Source organism: Bombina bombina, chromosome 2, assembly GCF_027579735.1.
Source record: "Bombina bombina isolate aBomBom1 chromosome 2, aBomBom1.pri, whole genome shotgun sequence".
NCBI lineage: Eukaryota > Metazoa > Chordata > Amphibia > Anura > Bombinatoridae > Bombina > Bombina bombina.
The window spans coordinates 1076359880-1076382507 of NC_069500.1; the positions used below are offsets into that span (position 1 = coordinate 1076359880).

A 22628-nucleotide genomic window follows, 5' to 3' on the forward strand; every position below is an offset into this window, starting at 1 on the left:
TGGTATAAAGTAAGGTTAGCATAGGTTGTATGCATCCTTGAACAGTAGAGTCTTTAGGGAGCACTTGAAGCTTTCAAAACTAGGGGAGAGTCTTGTGGGGTGAGGCAGAGAGTTCCACAAGATGGAAGCCAGTCTGGAGAAGTCCTGTAAACGGGAGTGCGATGAGGTAACCAGAGAGGAGGAGAGTAGGAGGTCGTGAGCAGAGTGAAGGCGACGGGAGGGAGAGTATCTGGAGACAAGGTCTGAGATATAGGGGGGAGCAGTGCAGTTGAGGGCTTTGTATGTCAGAGTGAGAATTTTGTGTTTTATCCTAGAGGCAAGAGGAAGCCAGTGAAGGGATTGGCAGAGAGGAGCAGCAGATGAAGAGCGACGTGTAAGGAAGATGAGTCTGGCAGAGGTATTCATTATGGATTGTAAGGGAGCTAGGTGGCAGGTGGGGAGACCAGAGAGGACAGAGTTGCAGTAATCAAGGCGGGAAAGAATGAGAGAGTGGATTAAAATCTTAGTTGTGTCTTGTGTAAGGAAGTGTCTAATTTTGGAGATGTTTTTAAGGTGGAAGCGGCAGGCTTTAGCCAAGGACTGAATGTGAGGAGTGAAGGAAAGATCTGAGTCAAATGTGACCCTGAGACATCGGGCATGCGGGGTAGGGGTAATGATGGAGTTGTTGACATTTATAGAGGTATTGGGGGTGGAGATTTTTTTGGAAGAAGGGGGGAAATGAGGAGCTCAGTTTTGGAGAGATTTAGCTTGAGGTAGTGGGAGGACATCCAGGAAGAGATGTGAGAAAGACAGTTAGTGACACGGGTAGGAAGGAGATAGGTCTGGTGCAGAGAAGTAGATTTGGGTGTCATCGGCATACAAATGATATTGGAAACCGTGGGACTTAATTAGGGAGCCTAGTGATGACGTATAGATTGAGAAGAGAAGGGGACCGAGGACAGAGCCTTTCGGTACTCCGACAGAAAGTGGTGACGGGGCAGAGGAGGCCCCAGAGAAGGCTACACTGAAGGTACGGTTTGATAGGTAGGAAGAGAGCCACGAAAAGGGCTGTGTCACAGATGCCGAAGGATTGGAGGGTTTGGAGCAAAAGAGGGTGGTCGACAGTGTCAAAGGCTGCGGACAGATCAAGGAGGATAAGCAGAGAGAAGTGGCCTTTTGATTTTGCTGTAAGTAGGTCATTGGTGACCTTAACAATAGCTGTCTCTGTGGAGTGATAGGGATGAAATCCAGATTGCAGTGGATCAAGAAGGGAGTTTAACGTAAGGAAATGGGATAGGCGTGCTGTGAGGTGCTGTGAGGTGATAGGGTCAAGGGGACAGGTAGTGAGGTGAGAGCGCAGTATAAGTGCCAAAACTTCTTCCTCAGTAACAGGGGAGAATGAACTAAGTTTCAGGTTATGAGGGAACAGTTCAGGGATAAACCAATAGAATGGTCACGCAGGCAGAATTTGGTAACAGTATAGTAATCCAATAGTTCAGGGGTCAAGCAGGCAGAGTGGTCAGACAGGCAGAGTTCAGCAACAGTATAGCAATCCAGTACTTTAGGGGTTAAGCACACAAAGTAGTCAGACAGGCAGAGTTCAGCAACGTTATGGCAATCCAGTACTTTAGGGGTTAAGCACACAGAGTAGTCAGACAGGCAGAGTTCAGCAACGTTATGGCAATCCAGCACTTCAGGGGTTAAGCAAGCAGAGTAATCAGACAGGCAGGGTTCAGTAACGTAATAGCAGTGGAGTGGAGTGACACTGGCAGACCGGCTGCCAGTATCTAAAATGGTATTGACCAAAGGGGGGTGGGGGGGGGGAGCTGCTTGGGAGGTGGAAGGGTAATCCCTACACTACAGCACATAGGCTACTGTAGTGATTACATGTGGAAAATATAAATGATTTCCAAATGTTTTGTTTTTTAATAATAAAGGACCTAAAATAACATAATGCCAAATTTAAAGACTCCATTAACTATTTGCCCAAATGTATATCTAAAAATCCCCTTTCGTAACTTTGATTCACAGCTGCAAATAGCATCCTTCTAATTACAAATTACTTCTAAACAAATTACCAAGTCTTATAGTATCAAATTCTCCTACCGAGCATGTGCAAAAGTGTATATTTATCAGTATGTGATTTGCTAATGGCTGTGACTTTACAGAGAGCCAGCAAATGGAAGAAATGCTATTGCATTACCTTTTTACTATGCATTTGTGTGATTATGCAATGTTACTGTATTTAAAGGGATATGAAACCTAAAAAAAAAATATTTGTGATTCAGGCAAAGCATAAAAAAAATAAAACAATAAAATTTACTTTATTATCATTTTGCATTGTTCCCATCCCATGATATCCTGTGTTGAAGAGACACCTAGGTCAGCATCTGGAGCACTTCATGGCAGGAAATAGTGCTGCCATCTACTGCTCTTGCAAATTATAACATTCTTGCAAAACTGCTGCCATATAGTGCTCCAGAAATGGGCTGGTCCCTGAATACAAAAAATAAAAAAGATGCCAAAAAATAAAGAGAAATTAATATCAGAAGTAAATTAGAAAGTTGTTTAAAATCACATGCTCTATTTTATTGTGAAAGAAACATTTTGGGATTCATATCCCTTTAAGAAACTTTATTTTAGTTATTATTTGATAAATATATGTGACTGTATGCTGCCTCCAATAAATTCTACAGCAGATCTTTTTAATACAGCACTGATTTTCTATCCATTTAAATTAATAAATGTATTAGTCCACCTTAAAAGAAGTTGGAAAGTGTGTGAGAAGCAGGGCGGGGTATGGAACTGAATGCTGGTTCATGAGAGAGAGGGATACAGGAACTGCTGGGGATACATAGTCTGACACCAATCTGGGGGAAGGAGCAAGAAAGGAGATTTACCAAAGGAGGGTGTGGGGAGATCTTGAGGAATTTAGTCCTCTATCCCTTTTAATAATGATTCTTTTTAATAATAATAATTACTAGTGGTACTACAAGGGAGAGGGGAGTCGTTGGATACTTATCAAGAAAAAGGAAAAGTTTCTCTGCACTTGCACAGTCTTCAGTCTCTACTAGATCGACAAGAGCAAGGGACTTCTAGAGGGCTTCTGGGACCCACATCTGACAGCTTTTCCCGCAGATCATTAGATCACAAAGGAGGAAGATGATGAGCGGTGGGGGAGCTGGTGGAGGAGAAGTGGTTTGTTCTGGCTGGCTCCGCAAATCCCCTCCGGAGAAAAAGTTGAAGCGTTTCGTAAGTACATAATCTGGCTGCAGCTTGTGAGTGAAAGGGCCTCAGCATGGCTTACATAGGGCTGGGGAGCTCTACGAACCTTCACATTGTAACTGCAGAACTTTCTGTTAAAAGGTCAGGGACTTATTGCTCGGAATCTAACGATAAAGTGTGAACTAGCTAGAGCATATTCCAGTTGTAAATATCCAATTGTTAACATCAGCATACACTTACATTAAACCTATAGATATTATTGTTACTGCCAGTTGTTGAGTTTACAACTGGAATGCGACCTAGCCCTATAACGTGTTTAGTAACATACTTTATTTGTAGCCTCTGCTATAAATTATAGGTTTATGGTTCAGCTTTTAGCAAAACATATTACAACATTTCATAAAAGTCTTGATACATTGATTTCAAAATCTTGAAATAGGCTGCATCAACATAAATTGTTTTCTATTTTTCTTCTCCTAATGAATGTTGTTTTGACTTGCAGCAATGTAAACAGGTCGAACTAATTCCACTAGAAAAAAAAAAGTTGGTAATTGGTTTCTTGCATGTGGGGACAGCAGTAAATGAAGTAGTGGAAGGGAAAGGGTTGTAAACGTTACAGTTAAAACCTTTAGAGAGTATATATCACTTTATATTAGGTGATGTTTTATTCTGAAATAGGCAATGATGTTCCAATAATTCAGAGCCTATAGTACAAGATGCTTTTGCATTCCTCACTAGCCGAGGCCCGTATTGGAACCAATGCCACCTTGTTATGGGGGAGGTGCTGCTATCTGTGCCAGCTGCTTTTAGAGGAATGAGGGAGGGAAGAAGGGCGTCTGTTTGTAGTGTGAGGGCTTGTTATTCAGAGCTCCTGTTTCTGTTTCCAAACAGTCTGTGCTGCTGGCCTGTGTGGGAATCTGGCTGGCAGTGACGCTCAGCAGGCCATACGTAACCGCGGCTGTTTGCTGAGAGGGCAGATTCCTTCCCAGAGGGTAAAGGCTGAAATATGAGCGCAGGCAGATAATCACGTGCTCACACATTTTAAAATACTGTAGTATTTTTCCAACTACTGATCAAAAGTGAGTTTGTGTCTTTGGCTTGTCGCCTCTGTGTGTTTGGTTTTCTTAAGAAGAAAGTAACTTCTTAACACAGAGCGCAACTAGTAAAATTACATAGAAGATATTTTACTAATTTAAACAGGTTCCCTGATACTGGATATGATCAGTGATACCACTTGTTGCATTACACGATCAAAAACATGGGTTAGAAAACAACTGAATGTGCATTTTATTTCTATACCCCATGCACTAACCTGGCCTATAATCTGTGTCCTGCTACTGTAGTTCATTATCCTCTATCAACCCTACACTTTAGCATTACCTACTCTGTGCTGTTATCCTGTGCTATGGTTGCAGCTACTGTTCATCTGTTACCAACTAAAGTTATATAAGTATTAGGTATACATGATATATTTATGTTGCTTTTTTTAAATGTATAAAATAATTTTCTTATCTGGGACAAAAAAAATGCATTCTTTACTTTTTAAATCAGTCTATGTTGCCAAATACAGTACCAATCTGTCCACCTGAACACAAGCTACAGCGTATCCTGGCATTTAGCTCTTAGTCATCCTATGACTATTCTTCCAATACTAATACTACTTTTTATCATGAGTCAAATATCTTCTCACACACATTGAACCCTACAAAAGAAAGAAAAATAGAATAGTTTTATGACTCCACTGAAAAAAATGCATTCAAATTAAATTTAGTGGAAGAAAATCAAAGGTTTTCAATTACTTGGTTTCCTCTTTTACTCTTTTGTTTTTGTTTTTCCTCTTTAGCTTCTTGATTTTGTGTTGAATTCTTAACTTTATAGGTGTTTTGCCCTTTTTCTTAATTGTCATACATATAATCTGTTTTCTTGCATTTCCTAAATTCATTAATACAAAGAACAATCTAAAAATGCATAATAAAGACTACAATTCCATAGATTTTTGCAAAACAGATTGGAATTCAGTATTGATGTAAATAAGTTGTATACAATCATACCCAACTGGATAGTTTGCTTTATTGGGGTTTAGGGGAAGGAGGGCTTAATGCTTGTACCCACTAATTTCTTTGCAAATCAAAAGTGCACAGAGAACAGTGGTTTAAAAGGACAGATGTATAAATTAAAATGCTCTTTTGCATTACTGTGTTTTTTGTTTAATCAAAATCTTTTTTTCCCAATATGTGTTTAACCCCCACAGATGATGTTTCTCTGCCGTATTAGTCAGCAAATTTGCTATTGAAGGGGCATCAGTCATTATTTTTCATTGTTTCAGCCAAAAGAGACCACTTTTATTTTTTATATAAAAAAGTATGTTCCCTTGATGAAAAATAAACACACTTTTTATGCTTGTGGGGTGTCAATGTCCACTAAGAGAGCTGTGGGAATTTCCTTATTATAAGAAAGAAGGTAAAACAGCACTAAAAGCACGGATACTAAGTAATATAATGAACAGATCATTATATTATTATTTTACTTAGTATCTGTGCTTTTAGTGCTGTTTTACTTTCCTTCTTACACTTAGTTTAGTTTTTCCTGAGGGGTTTAACTGTATAGCAGCAGGATTAGCCACAGTCCTAGGCGCTCCTATCATTATCTTTCCACTTTGGAATTTCCTTATTAGCCAGCGAGTTTCGATGTTTAAACAGCTTTAACAAAAAAAGTATTGCATGAAAAAAAGTGTTTATAACTTTATAAGCATTTATAAGTTTAATTTCAAGCTAATAAACAAGTTTTTATTTGTAATCTTATATTTAGTAAAGGTGCTGTTAGCATATATCATATTTGCAATATTACTGTTACTCTGAGGAACATAATCCGCACCAATTTTGGAATCAATCAATTGTCCAGAAGTGTGCTTTATGGAATCAGGGGAACTCTATGGTTTATTTGTATAATTCAAGAATAATATGCAGGTCTAGGCAACAGAGAAATGCCTCAGAGCTTTGCTGAAGTTTCATTGATAGAAATTGCATAAAGAAAATATTTATTTTAATATATTTAAATCAAGTAAGAAAAAAGTCATGCTAACTAGTGCAATTATTTCAAGTGATCTGAAATTCCCATGTCTTCCATATCATATATGCCATGCATATGAATACACATATGAATAGGCATTTTTTTTAATTCCCATTTTCTCTCTCTCTCTCCCTTTCTTTCTCTCACCATTTAAAAATATCTGCTAAAATAGTCAAATTCCAGAATTTCTAGACTTTTTTTTCACAGTCTGCATGAACAAAACAAATCTTCTAATGTGGTTCCATAGGTGAAAAGGTTGTGTATATACATGAAGTATTTTGTTTCTCTTCATATGATTATGACTGTTCTAATCCACCTTAAGTGAACAAAGAGTTGGGAGGCTATGAGAGAGGCAGGGCAGGGTTTTGAGTTGAATGCTGGTTCATGAGAAAAAGGATCAAGGATTTATTCCTGAGAGGGATTTTTTTATTCTTAGTAATAAATGCTACAGTGTTATGAATTCATCACAGGATTTCATGTCAGCAATTAAAAAAAAAAAAATTAAAAAAAAATTGGGAATAGTAATCCAATGAGTCCATCTCCCAAGCAGTTTCTAAATCCCAGGCCATGTTTCTGGTGCTTCAGGATTCATCTTTAAACCACACCCCTGCTTCTCACGGCCTCTCTCTCATTTAAGGTGGATTAGCACAAATACAAATAAGTTGTTGGTCAGACTTAAATATACACAAGTAATCAGTTAGTGCTCGATTTATCAAGCGACGGAGGACAGGGTGTACATATGCGCCCCAGCTCGCCTCTGGCGGGCAGAAATCCGTTGGCGGAAATTCACCTTTGCTCACGAGTGCTATTTTGCGCTCGGGTGCAACACCGCCCCCTGCACGTGCACAGTTAATCATGGGCGGGCAGGATCCGTCAATCTCCCTGGTCGGACGAAACTGGGGAGAATGAAATTCTCCGCCTAAGAGGTGGAGCTGAGTTTAGCGAAGTAGCAGTCTGATGGCCGCTGCTTGATAAATCGTGCCTGCAGGTTTTCTTGTGAGAACCTTCAGTCGTAGAGCAGGGGACGGCTTAATAAATCATATGCCTATATCAATAATCACACAATCAGCTCAACATTTATCCAAATTAAATTATAATGAATACAATTTAGCGCTAAACAAAACCTAGAAATTGACCAATATCTGCCAAGTTAGTATTTGAAGGAGCATAAAAAAAATCTGAAAAAGTATTACATTCCATACTCAGATGTTTCTTTGCAGTTAATCTTTTTTTTCTAAAAATATGCATTTTTTTCCATGCTCATGGAGGCTTGTCAATGTATACCAATAAATCTGTGGGAGTTGGTCTTACAGACCAGTAAGTAGCTGATACTCAAGTTGTGCTTAAATATCCAATATGTTGCAATATTAAAGGGTCAGTAAAGTCAAAATTAAAGTAACATGATTCAAATTTGTTGAAGAGAATATCTAGGTAGGCTCTTGAGCAGTGCACTGCTGTGAGCTAGCTGGTGATTGGTGCCTCTTGTCATTTACTCGCCTGATGTGTTCAGCTAGCATTCAGTAGTGCATTGCTGCTCCTCAGCCTACTATTCAACAAAGGATACAAAAACAAAAAAGAAAATTTGATAATGGAAATAAAATTGGATGTTACTTTAAATTACATGTTCTTTTTGAATCATAAAACGTTTAATTTTGACTTTAATATCCCTTTTAGTTTTTAGTTTTAATATTATCTTTTTTTTTCATGCAACATTTTAACATATTTAATGGGCATAACTATACATTAAGCAAATGTAATGCATTAAAACATTTACTTATTGCACTGTGGCTTCTAATGTCCATTATATGTGAGCACCAAATGTGTTAATCCACCTTAAGTGAGCAAGGGTTTAGAGCCTGTGAGAACCAGGGGAGGGGAATGGAACAGTGCTGGTTCATATGAGAGAGTGAGAGAGATACAGGAACTGCCTGGGATACAGAATCTAGTTCTGCACTGGGAGAAGAAGCACATAAGGAGAGATACAAGAGAAGGGTGGAGAGGGAGCTGGATGAGTTTAGTCATCTACATTTTATTTTAGAATGATTCTCTTTTATAATATCTCTTAGCATTGCTTAGAAAAAGACTGGAGCTGGAAGTTTTCACAACAAAAAAGTTATACTGCAACCTCTTTGCTCTTGGCTGGAAAAGAACACTAAAGAAATACAAGGGGGGTTGTTTTGATCCCAGAGTGTCTGTATAAGTCTGTTGTCAGAGATCGGCAGAGCGCAGTCTGCAGGGCTCAGCAGAGAGAAGATGATGAATACTGGTGGAGTAAGTGGAGGAGAAGTGGTTTGCTCTGGCTGGCTGCGTAAATCTCCACCGGAAAAAAAGTTGAAACGTTTTGTAAGTACACTGACTTACTCAAGCCTGGCAGAGAAGTGTCACAGCACAGGGTTCTATAAATGATGCCTGTTTTGTGTTCCCCAGAGTTCCATGTGTGAGTAGAGGATCAACATCAGAATAGTGTCCCTAACACATTTTATTTCCCAGGTACAAAGATCCATCAGTTTTAGTTTTGAATCTTTCTATTTTTTTTAGGGAGAAGTTATGTGGAATTGGTAAGGAGCTGTGCATTGGGTAACTCAAATGGCTTCATTGAAATCTGTTTTTGGGTGCTGAGTTTACAGTACAATTAATACCACAAAAGGGTTCAACCACTGAATACTTTTTGGAAATATTACTTTAGAATCTTGGGGACACTGGCACATTTCTGCCTTACTTGCACTCTTATAATACCAGGTTGTTAACTATAGGACTTACTTATTTTATAGAGCAGCTTTAGATGGGATATTCTGGAGAATAGTTACTTATCTTTCCAAAGGACAGTACTTGTGGTAATCAAACATCATCTGCAGGTAGCATAAATGTACTTAAAACAGAGATGCACCTTACCCTGTAGTGTGACTAAAGTGTGACATACCATACCACTTAGTGTTGTTTTTACCAGTTATAGATTTAATGCCCTGAGTTTGGTTAATTAAGGAGCAATCATAAAATGCTGCAATGTGCTAGAGTATTTTATTATCACACTATTGTCTGAACTGAATTAATTATAGTCATCAGTAATTTAAACATTTATTATTTTTAATTTCAGGATCTGTCCTGAATAAACTAATATTTTGTTGTCAGGCTTGCTTAAAGGGACACTAAACCCAAACTTTTTCTTTCATGATTCAGATAGAGCATGCAAATTTAAGCAACTTTCTAATTTACTTCTATTATCAAATTTTCTTCGTTCTCTTGCTATATTTATTTAAAATGCAGGAATATGAATCATAGGAGCCGGCCCATTTTTGGTTGAGAACCTGGGTTATGCTTGCTTATTGGAGGGTAAATGAAAGCATCAAATAAGCAAGCGCTATCCATGGTGCTGAACCTAAAATGGGCTGGCTGCTAAGATTTACATTCCTGCTTTTAAAATAAAGATAGCAAGAAAACGAAGAAAAACTGATAATAGTAGTAAATTAGAAAGTTGCTTAAAATTTTATGCTCTATCTGAATCATGAAAGAAAAAAATTTGGGTTCAGTGTCCCTTTAAGGGTGCCCTCTCTACCATCAAAACTGTGCGAGTTGTGTATTAGATTCAACTAAAAAGCATTTGTTTTTTCAGGTAATTCATGTTAACAGTTTTAAGTGCTGCTATTTTATGTGCATGTTTTAGTAATGTTTGCAATAATAATTATTGCGTTATTCTATATTAGTGGGAAGATTTCCTTTTAAAGGGAAAGTCTACACCAGAATGTTTATTTTTTTTTAAATATAGCTAATCCCTTTATTACCCATTCCCCAGTTGCATAACCAACACAGTTATATTAATATATATATATATATATTACCTATGTGATTGCCTTGTATCTAAGCCTCTGCAGACTGCCCCCTTATCTCAGTGCTTTTGACAGACATACAGTTTAAACAATCAGTGAGCACAATGTTATCTATATGACACACATGAACTAGTACTGTCTAACTGTGAAAAACTTGCAAAATGCTCTGAAGCTAAGAGGCGGTTTTCAACGGTTTTAGAAATCAGTTTGAGCCTAGCTAGGTTTAGCTTTTCAAAAATACCACCAAGGGAACAAAGCAAATTTAAAGATAAAAGTCAATTGGAAAGTTGTTTAAAATTGCAGGTCCTATCTGAATTATGAAAGTTTAATTTTGACTTTACTGTCCCTTTTAAGAACTGATGGTCAGCAAGTTATCATGCAGATATACGTTGCTATTAGTGAAGGGGGAAGCAAGTGTGTTTGTGTGTAAAAAGTTGATGTTTTTAGCTCTAGTTTTATTTCCATCTACTCTGCTATAGTCAGTGTGAGGACCTGGCTGTAATTTGGCTACATATAGAGCATATTCCTGCATACAAACTATAGGCGAACAGTTCAGCACTGCAGCTTATTACTAGAGAAGAAGTTGTTTATCTGACTTACCACCTCCTGTGTGTTTTGTGTTCCAGAGGATTACATTGCAATGAACATAAGGACCAGGAATCAGAGATGCTAAACACTTCATATAACTTTTTGAAGATTTCTTTGTATTTTTATATATTAAGATAGTCCTTGAAATAAAGGAATGAGTTGCTCTTTAAAATTTTTAAGCTAAGGATTTGTCAAGTCAGGGGTAGACAAATCTGTTAAAATCTTTTAGGAGCCAGACAGTGGTATTTGTGTGTGTGTATATATGTATAAAGAAAATAACCCAAAAAGATAGGAGCCAGTGGCTCCCTGGCTCCTGGGATTGTCAAACTTTGCTATACATTTTTTTTCTTTCTTTCTATTTAATAAAATACTTGAAGGACCAGTAAATACAGCAGATTTGCACAATCAACAAATGAATAACAAAAAGACAATGCAATAGCTCTTAGTCTGCACTTCATATGAGTAGTAGATTTTTTTTCGGACAAATTTCAGTTATGTCTATTTCCACTCCTGTATCATGTGACAGCCACCAGCCAATCACAAATGCATATACGTATATTCTGTGAATTCTTGCACATGCTCAGTAGTAGCAGGTGACTCAAAAAGTGTAAATATAAAAAGACTGCACATTTTGCTAATGGAAGTAAATTTGACTTGCGTGAGGGTAAACTTTCCCCTTTTTAAAAACAGATCCGGAATCTAAGTGATATTTTAGATGGAGTTTAATTCATCAGTTGGAATGAAGATGCGCTCTAACTTTTTAATATAGTTATTAAATTAAAATACCCCACACTCCGCCACCCTCTTCAAAAGTATTTTTTTTTGTGAGCTAATGGTTTTGTCCAATCAACACTCTCCCCATTTGGCGCATTCTGTTGTATTGATTGGAGAACAATTCAAACCTTTAGCTCACAGAAAGTTTGACTTTTGAAGTGGGCGGCAATGCATGGGGTATTTGAATGTCATATCTATATTAAAAAGTAAGCTACAACGATGACTGAAACTCCATCTAAAATATCACTAACATTTCTGATTTTAAAAAGGGGAGAGTGTACCATAACTTTAAAACAAAGATACTTTTATTAGATGGTGGTCTTTGTGACGACAAGCAAGCCTACCTGTATTAATCTAGTAAAGGGGTTAAACACATGCTTAAAGTCCCAGCTATGTGACTAGCACCTCTGACTGGATCGACAGCATCTTCTGCACAGTACAAGCAGTGCTCCGTGAGTGGAACTAACTGCTTTTTGGGGGTTAAACTCCTAGCATTAAAGCATTTATAAAGTGAAAAAATAAAAATAGTGATACAATTAACACTGTGCACCAAAATACAAAAAAACTTTGATTAATAGGAATCCAGTCCTTTCTTTATTAAAATAGATTCCAATAAAATATTGCAATAGAGTTCTTGGTTACATTGTTTCCTTAAATAAACCAGAGTGAGAAACTTTCATAGCTAACACTGTTACACATTTTAATCCTTATGTGAAGGGTAATGATTATACTCATATTAAGTGCAAAAGCTTGTGTAAAAACCCACAGCAATCAGGAACTCTTCACCGAATTACAGCATTGCTAGTAGTAAAATTACATGCTCTAACAGATTAGTTCATTTTAACACTATAACGGCCCTCTAAAGGAACAAGTTATCTTTTTTTTTTTAAAGCATGGACCTTTTGTATTACTATCCAGGAGTAGAAGTGCTGATTTATTCTAATGCCTCCTGATTACTTAGCTTTTCTATAGCCAGTACTGCAATATTGAAATTTTCAGTAAAGGTAGTGGTTTTAGCATGCAAAAGCAGATACTTCAAATGGCAAAATAAGGGTAAAGGAGTTCATCAGCTTAAAGGGTTATGAAACCATCTTTCTCATTGTTGTAATAAAAAACACCAAACAGTGGATTATACTTGATAAAAAAAAATCATTGCAATATGTATTATTCATCATAGTTTTTAAATAGGTTTTACCTTTTATTTCTTTTTTAAACTTAATTTGTGCAGTGTACATTACTTCTCGTCACAGCCCTACAAGTAGTTGAGTAACATGAGCTGGTTTACTTAAGTGAATAGATAAGGAGTCAGTTTTGCCCATGTTCCAAACCTAAAATGTCTAAGTGCAAGAATACAAGTAGGTTGTTTTAATGATTACTTTAATTTTTACTAAAGGAACACTGTTTCATATCCTTTTAAGACTTTAAGCAGGCAAACTGGATCTTTGAGAACACATTGGATAGGAGAATGTGTTACAGCAAATTCCTTTAGCCGTGCCATGCGCAGGAGCTGTAAAGCAGTATAATGAGCCATTTAGAAGCAGCATACGCATGTAGCTACCAATCACCAGCTTCATCCTGTTTAGGGTGCCTTGGGAGTATGTCTGATTCACTTGATTAACTAAAATCCTTAAACCTTTTTGCAGAGGTTAAACACATAATAATTCTAATAATAATAGTGTTGTTATACAAGTGAGGGTATATTAGAATGCCCCTTTAATTTTTATTTAATCCTATCATAAGTATACTGTAAACTAAATCCATTTACTGTATAATGGTCCCAGCTGCCTGAAATGGGCTGAGTTTACAGGGAGATTAGACAGCTTTATCATATATTTCTCTCTATACAAGAAAACCTCTATCTTTATATCTGTTTGTATAAACAAAGGGCAATACGTAAGCACTAAAATGTTTCATGTTTAATTGCTCTGTCACTCATCCCCCATCAAGAGTGTGATTTCTTCTGCTGCTTCTTGTCTACATAGCCTTCCTATAACCAACACTGTAGTATTGACATTTTCAGTATAGGTGGTGGCTCTCACATCCAAAAGCAGTTGTTTCAAATGACAAAATAAAGGTAAAAGGGCTATTTTTTAACAATGTAATACACTCAAGAAAGTAACATCAATCATTGTGAGGATATTAAAAAGTAGAACGTTTTACAGTACAATTTTTCTTTTAACAGTGAATTTCTTTTGACTGCTGAATTTTCTTGTAATTATTTATCTAGTCAGTATGGTTGTGGTTAGTGGCAATAATCTTGGAGAACTTTGGAGAAATATTTTTGTTTTTAAGGTTATAAAACTTCTGTTTATTCATAAATGTTTCTCTAAAAATGAGGAACATTCATTGATGCACAATTAGATTGTAGCAGGTGACCTTCATGTGCATATATAAGTGATTTTAAATTTGTTTTTTTCAAAACCTGTAAAAAATAAATAAAAAATATAGCTGCAAGCAGCGATAGAGGTGGCCATGCGTATCGACTTTGCAATGGCATACAAGCAGCTAAGTCACAATATAAAGCTTTATAGATTTTTTTTAAATTCTAACATTAGCAGTTGGAAAAAAAAACATATTTTCGAAAATTTTGCGTTTTTCAAGATGGCTGCCCTGCCATATGACCAATATATTCATCACAATCAGATGTAACTCTAGGTCACAAGATATTGTTTTACAGCAAATTTCACAGATTTAACATAAGCGGTTGCAAAGAAAGCACATTTTCGAAATTTTTGCGTAAACCAATATGGCTGCCACAGCTTGTGAACAGTACCTTTAACATGAACAACTGTGATTCTAGGTCACAATATAAGGTTACTTAGCTAGTTTCACAGTTCTAACATAAGCGGTTGCAGAGAAAATAGATTTTCAAAATTTTTACGCGAAACAAAATGGCTGCCTAATCATATAATATACAGCCTCCATATTATACACAATAGTTCTTACCATAGATGTCAATAAACATGGCAAAAATAAAGCATTTTTGTAAAACAGTTTATGTTTTATTATTAATTTAAATATATCGTTAAGCAATTTTGAACGATTCAAAATAGCTGCCAAACCACATGACCTATCAACTTCTCCTGAACAAATCTGAATGTTAGTCATAAGATAACTCTATAAACAAAATTTCAAGTCTGTCCCATAAGCGGTTTCGGAGAAGAAGATTTTTATAGTTTTTAAAAATGGCTCACTATAGACCTCTACAATTTGCAGAAGTTTCATGATAATTTGCAAATGTTTTATTTCATGAAGGCGATTGCGCAATGCGAATTTTAACTGCAATATTGTCTTTAAGGGTAATGGCTATGTGTAATCATGTGTCTATTACACTGTAATATTGTTAAATATTGTAAAACTAATGTATAAAGTGCAAAATGACGCAATTAAATGGCGATAAAAAGGTTAATGTCTCGCAGCAGCCATGTTGATTATGGAAAAATCGCAATTTGAACAAACTTGGTAGAGGACCTTGTAAGTAGCAGATGTGCAAAATTGCGCTTTAATACACTAAGCGGTTTAAGAGAAGAAGATGTTTAAAGATTTTCGCAAAATGCAAGATGGCTGCTACATCATGTGACCAAAGCACTTCTGTTGAGCAATGGCAAATCTAGGTCATAGCAGCACTGAGCACAGCAAGTTTCAAAGCTGTAACATAAGCAGTTCCAGAGATAAAGATTATTAAGCAGTTTTCGAAATTTGTTGCAAAAAACAATATGGCTGCGTAACCTTATGACCTATGAGTTCAATATTGCATGAGATGTAGCAGAGCAATAGGCTGTACCAGCATACCTGATTTCAAGAGCTTTGCATTAGCAGTTCAAGAGTTATGGGCAATAGTATAAGTTTGGCGGAATAATAATAAAAATAAATATAGCTGCAAGCAGCGATAGAGGTGGCCATGCGCATCGACATTGCAATGGCATACAAGCAGCTAAGTCACAATATAAAGCTTTATAGAAGTTTTTACAATTCTAACATTAGCAGTTGGAAAGAAAACACATTTTCGAAGTTTTTGTGTTTTTCAAGATGGCTGCCCCACCATATGACCAATACTTTCATCACGATCAGATGTAGCTCTAGGTGACAATATATGGTTATACAGCAAATTTCACAGCTTTAACATAAGCGGTTGGAAAGAAAACACATTTCTTTCATGTAATTAACAAGAGTCCATGAGCTAGTGACGTATGGGATATACATTCCTACCAGGAGGGGCAAAGTTTCCCAAACCTTAAAATGCCTATAAATACACCCCTCACCACACCCACAAATCAGTTTTACAAACTTTGCCTCCAAGGGAGGTGGTGAAGTAAGTTTGTGCTAGATTCTACGTTGATATGCGCTCCGCAGCAAGTTGGAGCCCGGTTTTCCTCTCAGCGTGCAGTGAATGTCAGAGGGATGTGAAGAGAGTATTGCCTATTGAATGCAGTGATCTCCTTCTACGGGGTCTATTTCATAAGGTTCTCTGTTATCGGTCGTAGAGATTCATCTCTTACCTCCCTTTTCAGATCGACGATATACTCTTATATTTACCATTACCTCTACTGATTCTCGTTTCAGTACTGGTTTGGCTTTCTACAAACATGTAGATGAGTGTCCTGGGGTAAGTAAGTCTTATTTTCTGTGACACTCTAAGCTATGGTTGGGCACTTTATTTATAAAGTTCTAAATATATGTATTCAAACATTTATTTGCCTTGACTCAGAATGTTCAACTTTCCTTATTTTCAGACAGTCAGTTTCATATTTGGGATTATGCATTGAATTATCATATTTTTCTTACCTCAAAAATTTGACTTTTTTCCCTGTGGGCTGTTAGGCTCGCGGGGGCTGAAAATGCTTCATTTTATTGCGTCATTCTTGGCGCAGACTTTTTTGGCGCAAAAATTCTTTTCCGTTTCCGGCGTCATACGTGTCGCCGGAAGTTGCGTCATTTTTTGACGTTATTTTGCGCAAAAAATGTCGGCGTTCCGGATGTGGCGTCATTTTTGGCGCCAAAAGCATTTAGGCGCCAAATAATGTGGGCGTCTTATTTGGCGCTAAAAAATATGGGCGTCGCTTTTGTCTCCACATTATTTCAGTCTCATTTTTCATTTGCTTCTGGTTGCTAGAAGCTTGATATTTGGCATTCTTTCCCATTCCTGAAACTGTCTTATAAGGAATTTGATCTATTTTGCTTTATATGTTGTTTTTTCTCTTACATATTGCAAGATGTCTCACGTTGCATCTGAGCCAGAAGATACTACAGGAAAATCACTGCCTGCTGGATCTACCAAAGCTAAGTGTATCTGCTGTAAACTTTTGGTAGCTATTCCTCCAGCTGTTGTTTGTAATAATTGTCATGACAAACTTGTTAAAGCAGATAATATTTCCTTTAGTAATGTACCATTGCCTGTTGCAGTTCCCTCAACATCTAAGGTGCAGAATGTTCCTGATAACATAAGAGATTTTGTTTCTGAATCCATAAAGAAGGCTTTGTCTGTTATTTCTCCTTCTAGTAAACGTAAAAAGTCTTTTAAATCTTCTCTCTCTACAGATGAATTTTTAAATGAACACCATCATTCTGATTCTTTGGACTCTTCTGGTTCAGAGGATTCTATCTCAGAGATTGATGCTGATAAATCTTCATATTTATTTAAGATGGAATTTATTCGCTCTTTACTTAAAGAAGTACTAATTGCTTTAGAAATAGAGGATTCTAGTCCTCTTGATACTAATTCTATACGTTTGGATAAGGTTTTTAAAGCTCCTGCGGTTATTCCAGAAGTTTTTCCTGTTCCTAATGCTATTTCTGCAGTAATTTCCAAAGAATGGGATAAATTGGGTAATTCATTTACTCCTTCTAAACGTTTTAAGCAATTATATCCTGTTCCGCCTGACAGGTTAGAATTTTGGGACAAAATCCCTAAAGTTGATGGGGCTATTTCTACCCTTGCTAAACGTACTACCATTCCTACGTCAGATGGTACCTCGTTTAAGGATCCTTTAGATAGAAAAATTGAATCTTTTCTAAGAAAAGCTTATCTGTGTTCAGGTAATCTTCTTAGACCTGCTATATCATTGGCTGATGTTGCTGCAGCTTCAACTTTTTGGTTGGAAACTCTAGCGCAACAAGTAACAAATCGTGATTCTCATGATATTATTATTCTTCTCCAGCATGCTAATAATTTTATCTGTGATGCCATTTTTGATATTATTAGAGTTGATGTTAGGTTTATGTCTCTGGCTATCTTAGCCAGAAGAGCTTTATGGCTTAAGACTTGGAATGCTGATATGGCTTCTAAATCAACTCTACTTTCCATTTCTTTCCAGGGAAACAAATTATTTGGTTCTCAGTTGGATTCTATTATTTCAACTGTTACTGGTGGGAAAGGAACTTTTTTACCACAGGATAAAAAATCTAAAGGTAAAAACAGGGCTAACAATCGTTTTCGTTCCTTTCGTTTCAACAAAGAACAAAAGCCTGATCCTTCGTCCTCAGGAGCAGTTTCAGTTTGGAAACCATCTCCAGTCTGGAATAAATCCAAGCCTGCTAGAAAGGCAAAGCCTGCTTCTAAGTTCACATGAAGGTACGGCCCTCATTCCAGTTCAGCTGGTAGGGGGCAGGTTACGTTTTTTCAAAGAAATTTGGATCAATTCTGTTCACAATCTTTGGATTCAGAACATTGTTTCAGAAGGGTACAGAATTGGTTTCAAGATGAGACCTCCTGCAAAGAGATTTTTTCTTTCCCGTGTCCCAGTAAATCCAGTGAAAGCTCAAGCATTTCTGAATTGTGTTTCAGATCTAGAGTTGGCTGGAGTAATTATGCCAGTTCCAGTTCCGGAACAGGGGATGGGGTTTTATTCAAATCTCTTCATTGTACCAAAGAAGGAGAATTCCTTCAGACCAGTTCTGGATCTAAAATTATTGAATCGTTATGTAAGGATACCAACGTTCAAGATGGTAACTGTAAGGACTATATTGCCTTTTGTTCAGCAAGGGAATTATATGTCCACAATAGATTTACAGGATGCATATCTGCATATTCCGATTCATCCAGATCATTATCAGTTCCTGAGATTCTCTTTTCTAGACAAGCATTACCAATTTGTGGCTCTACCGTTTGGCCTTGCTACAGCTCCAAGAATTTTCACAAAAATTCTCGGTGCCCTTCTGTCTGTAATCAGAGAACAGGGTATTGTGGTATTTCCTTATTTGGACGATATCTTGGTACTTGCTCAGTCTTTACATTTAGCAGAGTCTCATACGAATCGACTTGTGTTGTTTCTTCAAGATCATGGTTGGAGGATCAATTTACCAAAAAGTTCTTTGATTCCTCAAACAAGGGTAACCTTTCTGGGTTTCCAGATAGATTCAGTGTCCATGACTCTGTCTTTAACAGACAAGAGACGTCTAAAATTGATTACAGCTTGTCGAAACCTTCAGTCTCAATCATTCCCTTCGGTAACCTTATGCATGGAAATTCTAGGTCTTATGACTGCTGCATCGGACGCGATCCCCTTTGCTCGTTTTCACATGCGACCTCTTCAGCTCTGTATGCTGAACCAATGGTGCAGGGATTACACGAAGATATATCAATTAATATCTTTAAAACCGATTGTTCGACACTCTCTAACGTGGTGGACAGATCACCATCGTTTAATTCAGGGGGCTTCTTTTGTTCTTCCGACCTGGACTGTAATTTCAACAGATGCAAGTCTCACAGGTTGGGGAGCTGTGTGGGGATCTCTGACGGCACAAGGAGTTTGGGAATCTCAGGAGGTGAGATTACCGATCAATATTTTGGAACTCCGTGCAATTTTCAGAGCTCTTCAGTTTTGGCCTCTTCTGAAGAGAGAATCGTTCATTTGTTTTCAGACAGACAATGTCACAACTGTGGCATACATCAATCATCAAGGAGGGACTCACAGTCCTCTGGCTATGAAAGAAGTATCTCGAATTTTGGTTTGGGCGGAATCCAGCTCCTGTCTAATCTCTGCGGTTCATATCCCAGGTGTAGACAATTGGGAAGCGGATTATCTCAGTCGCCAAACGTTGCATCCGGGCGAATGGTCTCTTCACCCAGAGGTATTTCTTCAGATTGTTCAAATGTGGGGGCTCCCAGAGATAGATCTGATGGCCTCTCATCTAAACAAGAAACTTCCCAGGTATCTGTCCAGATCCCGGGATCCTCAGGCGGAGGCAGTGGATGCATTATCACTTCCTTGGAAGTATCATCCTGCCTATATCTTTCCGCCTCTAGTTCTTCTTCCAAGAGTAATCTCCAAGATTCTGAGGGAATGCTCGTTTGTTCTGCTAATAGCTCCGGCATGGCCTCACAGGTTTTGGTATGCGGATCTTGTCCGGATGGCATCTTGCCAACCATGGACTCTTCCGTTAAGACCAGACCTTCTGTCGCAAGGTCCTTTTTTCCATCCGGATCTGAAATCCTTAAATTTAAAGGTATGGAGATTGAACGCTTGATTCTTGGTCAAAGAGGTTTCTCTGACTCCGTGATTAATACTATGTTACAGGCTCGTAAATCTGTATCTCGAGAGATATATTATAGAGTCTGGAAGACTTATATTTCTTGGTGTCTTTCTCATCATTTTTCTTGGCATTCTTTTAGAATACCGAGAATTTTACAGTTTCTTCAGGATGGTTTAGATAAGGGTTTGTCCGCAAGTTCTTTGAAAGGACAAATCTCCGCTCTTTCTGTTCTTTTTCACAGAAAGATTGCTATTCTTCCTGATATTCATTGTTTTGTACAAGCTTTGGTTCGTATAAAACCTGTCATTAAGTCAATTTCTCCTCCTTGGAGTTTGAATTTGGTTCTGGGAGCTCTTCAAGCTCCTCCGTTTGAACCTATGCATTCATTGGACATTAAATTACTTTCTTGGAAAGTTTTGTTCCTTTTGGCCATCTCTTCTGCTAGAAGAGTTTCTGAATTATCTGCTCTTTCTTGTGAGTCTCCTTTTCTGATTTTTCATCAGGATAAGGCGGTGTTGCGAACTTCTTTTGAATTTTTACCTAAGGTTGTGAATTCCAACAACATTAGTAGAGAAATTGTGGTTCCTTCATTATGTCCTAATCCTAAGAATTCTAAGGAGAAATCGTTGCATTCTTTGGATGTTGTTAGAGCTTTGAAATATTATGTTGAAGCTACGAAATCTTTCCGTAAGACTTCTAGTCTATTTGTTATCTTTTCCGGTTCTAGAAAAGGCCAGAAAGCTTCTGCCATTTCTTTGGCATCTTGGTTGAAATCTTTAATTCATCTTGCCTATGTTGAGTCGGGTAAAATTCCGCCTCAGAGAATTACAGCTCATTCTACTAGGTCAGTATCTACTTCCTGGGCGTTTAGGAATGAAGCTTCGGTTGACCAGATCTGCAAAGCAGCAACTTGGTCCTCTTTGCATACTTTTACTAAATTCTACCATTTTGATGTATTTTCTTCTTCTGAAGCAGTTTTTGGTAGAAAAGTTCTTCAGGCAGCGATTTCAGTTTGAATCTTCTGCTTATGTTTTTCGTTAAACTTTATTTTGGGTGTGGATTATTTTCAGCAGGAATTGGCTGTCTTTATTTTATCCCTCCCTCTCTAGTGACTCTTGTGTGGAAAGATCCACATCTTGGGTAGTCATTATCCCATACGTCACTAGCTCATGGACTCTTGTTAATTACATGAAAGAAAACATAATTTATGTAAGAACTTACCTGATAAATTCATTTCTTTCATATTAACAAGAGTCCATGAGGCCCACCCTTTTTTGTGGTGGTTATGATTTTTTTGTATAAAGCACAATTATTCCAATTCCTTATTTTATATGCTTCGCACTTTTTTTCTTATCACCCCACTTCTTGGCTATTCGTTAAACTGATTTGTGGGTGTGGTGAGGGGTGTATTTATAGGCATTTTAAGGTTTGGGAAACTTTGCCCCTCCTGGTAGGAATGTATATCCCATACGTCACTAGCTCATGGACTCTTGTTAATATGAAAGAAATGAATTTATCAGGTAAGTTCTTACATAAATTATGTTTTTCAAAATTTTCGCGTAAACCAATATGGCTGCCACAGCTTATGACCAATTCCTTCAACATGAACAACTGTGACTCTAGGTCACAATATAAGGTTATACAGCACGTTTCACAGTTCTAACATAAGCAGTTGCAGAGAAAATAGATTTTTGAAATTTTCGCATAAAACAAAATGGCTGCAAGATCATATGATATACAGCCTCCATATTATGCACAATAATTTTCACCATAGATGTCAATAAACATGGCAAAAATAAAGCATTTTTGTAAAACGGTTTTTGTTTTATTATTAATTTAAAAATATCGTTAAGCGTTTTTGAACAATTCAAAATGGCTGCCAAACCACATTATCTATCAACTTCTCTTGAACAAATCTGAATGTTAGTCAAAACAAAATTTCAAGTCTGTGCCATAAGCGGTTTCGGGGAAGAAGATTCTTTTAGTTTTTAAAAATGGCGCATACGAAACAAAATGGCCTCCAAGCTATGCAATGTATGGCTTTCAAATTGCACATAGTAATGCTCACCATAGACCTCTACAATTTGCAGAAGTTTCATGAAAATTTGCAAATGTTTTATTTCACGACGGCGACTGCGCAATGCAAATTTTAACTGCAATATTGTCTTTAAGGGTTATGACTATGTGTAATCATGTGTCTATTACACTGTAATATTGTTAAACATTGTAAAACTAATGTATAAAGTGCAAAATTACGCAATTAAATGGCGATAAAAAGGTTAATGTCTCACAGCAGCCATGTTGATTATGGAAAAATCGCAATTTTAACAAACTTGGTAGAGGACCTTGCAAGGAGCATATGTGCAAAATTGCGCTTTATTGCACTAAGCGGTTTAAGAGAAGAAGATGTTTAAAGATTTTCGCAAAATGCAAGATGGCTGCTACATCATGTGACCATGGCACTTCTGTTGAGCAATGGCAAATCTAGTTCATAGCAGCACTGAGCACAGCAAGTTTCAAAGTTTTAACATTAGTAGTTCCGGAGATAAAGATTATTAAGCGTTTATCGAAATTTGTCGCAAAAAGCAATATGGCTGCGTAACCTTATGACCTATGAGTTCAATATTGCATGAGATGTAGCAGAGCAATAGGCTGTACTAGCATACCTGATTTCAAGAGCTTTGCTTTAGCAGTTCA

General features: G+C 37.3%; 1 protein-coding gene across 1 annotated transcript in view; it reads left to right on the plus strand.

Moving 5' to 3' along the window:
* Positions 1-2812: 2812 nt before the first annotated feature.
* GAB1 (GRB2 associated binding protein 1) overlaps positions 2813-22628 on the plus strand; it is a gene marked incomplete in the record, with an annotated part of 316439 nt that continues 296623 nt past the window's right edge. Inside the window, 1 exon segment of the mRNA XM_053703701.1 lies at positions 2813-3231. Coding sequence (XP_053559676.1) covers positions 3142-3231 — 90 coding nt within the window.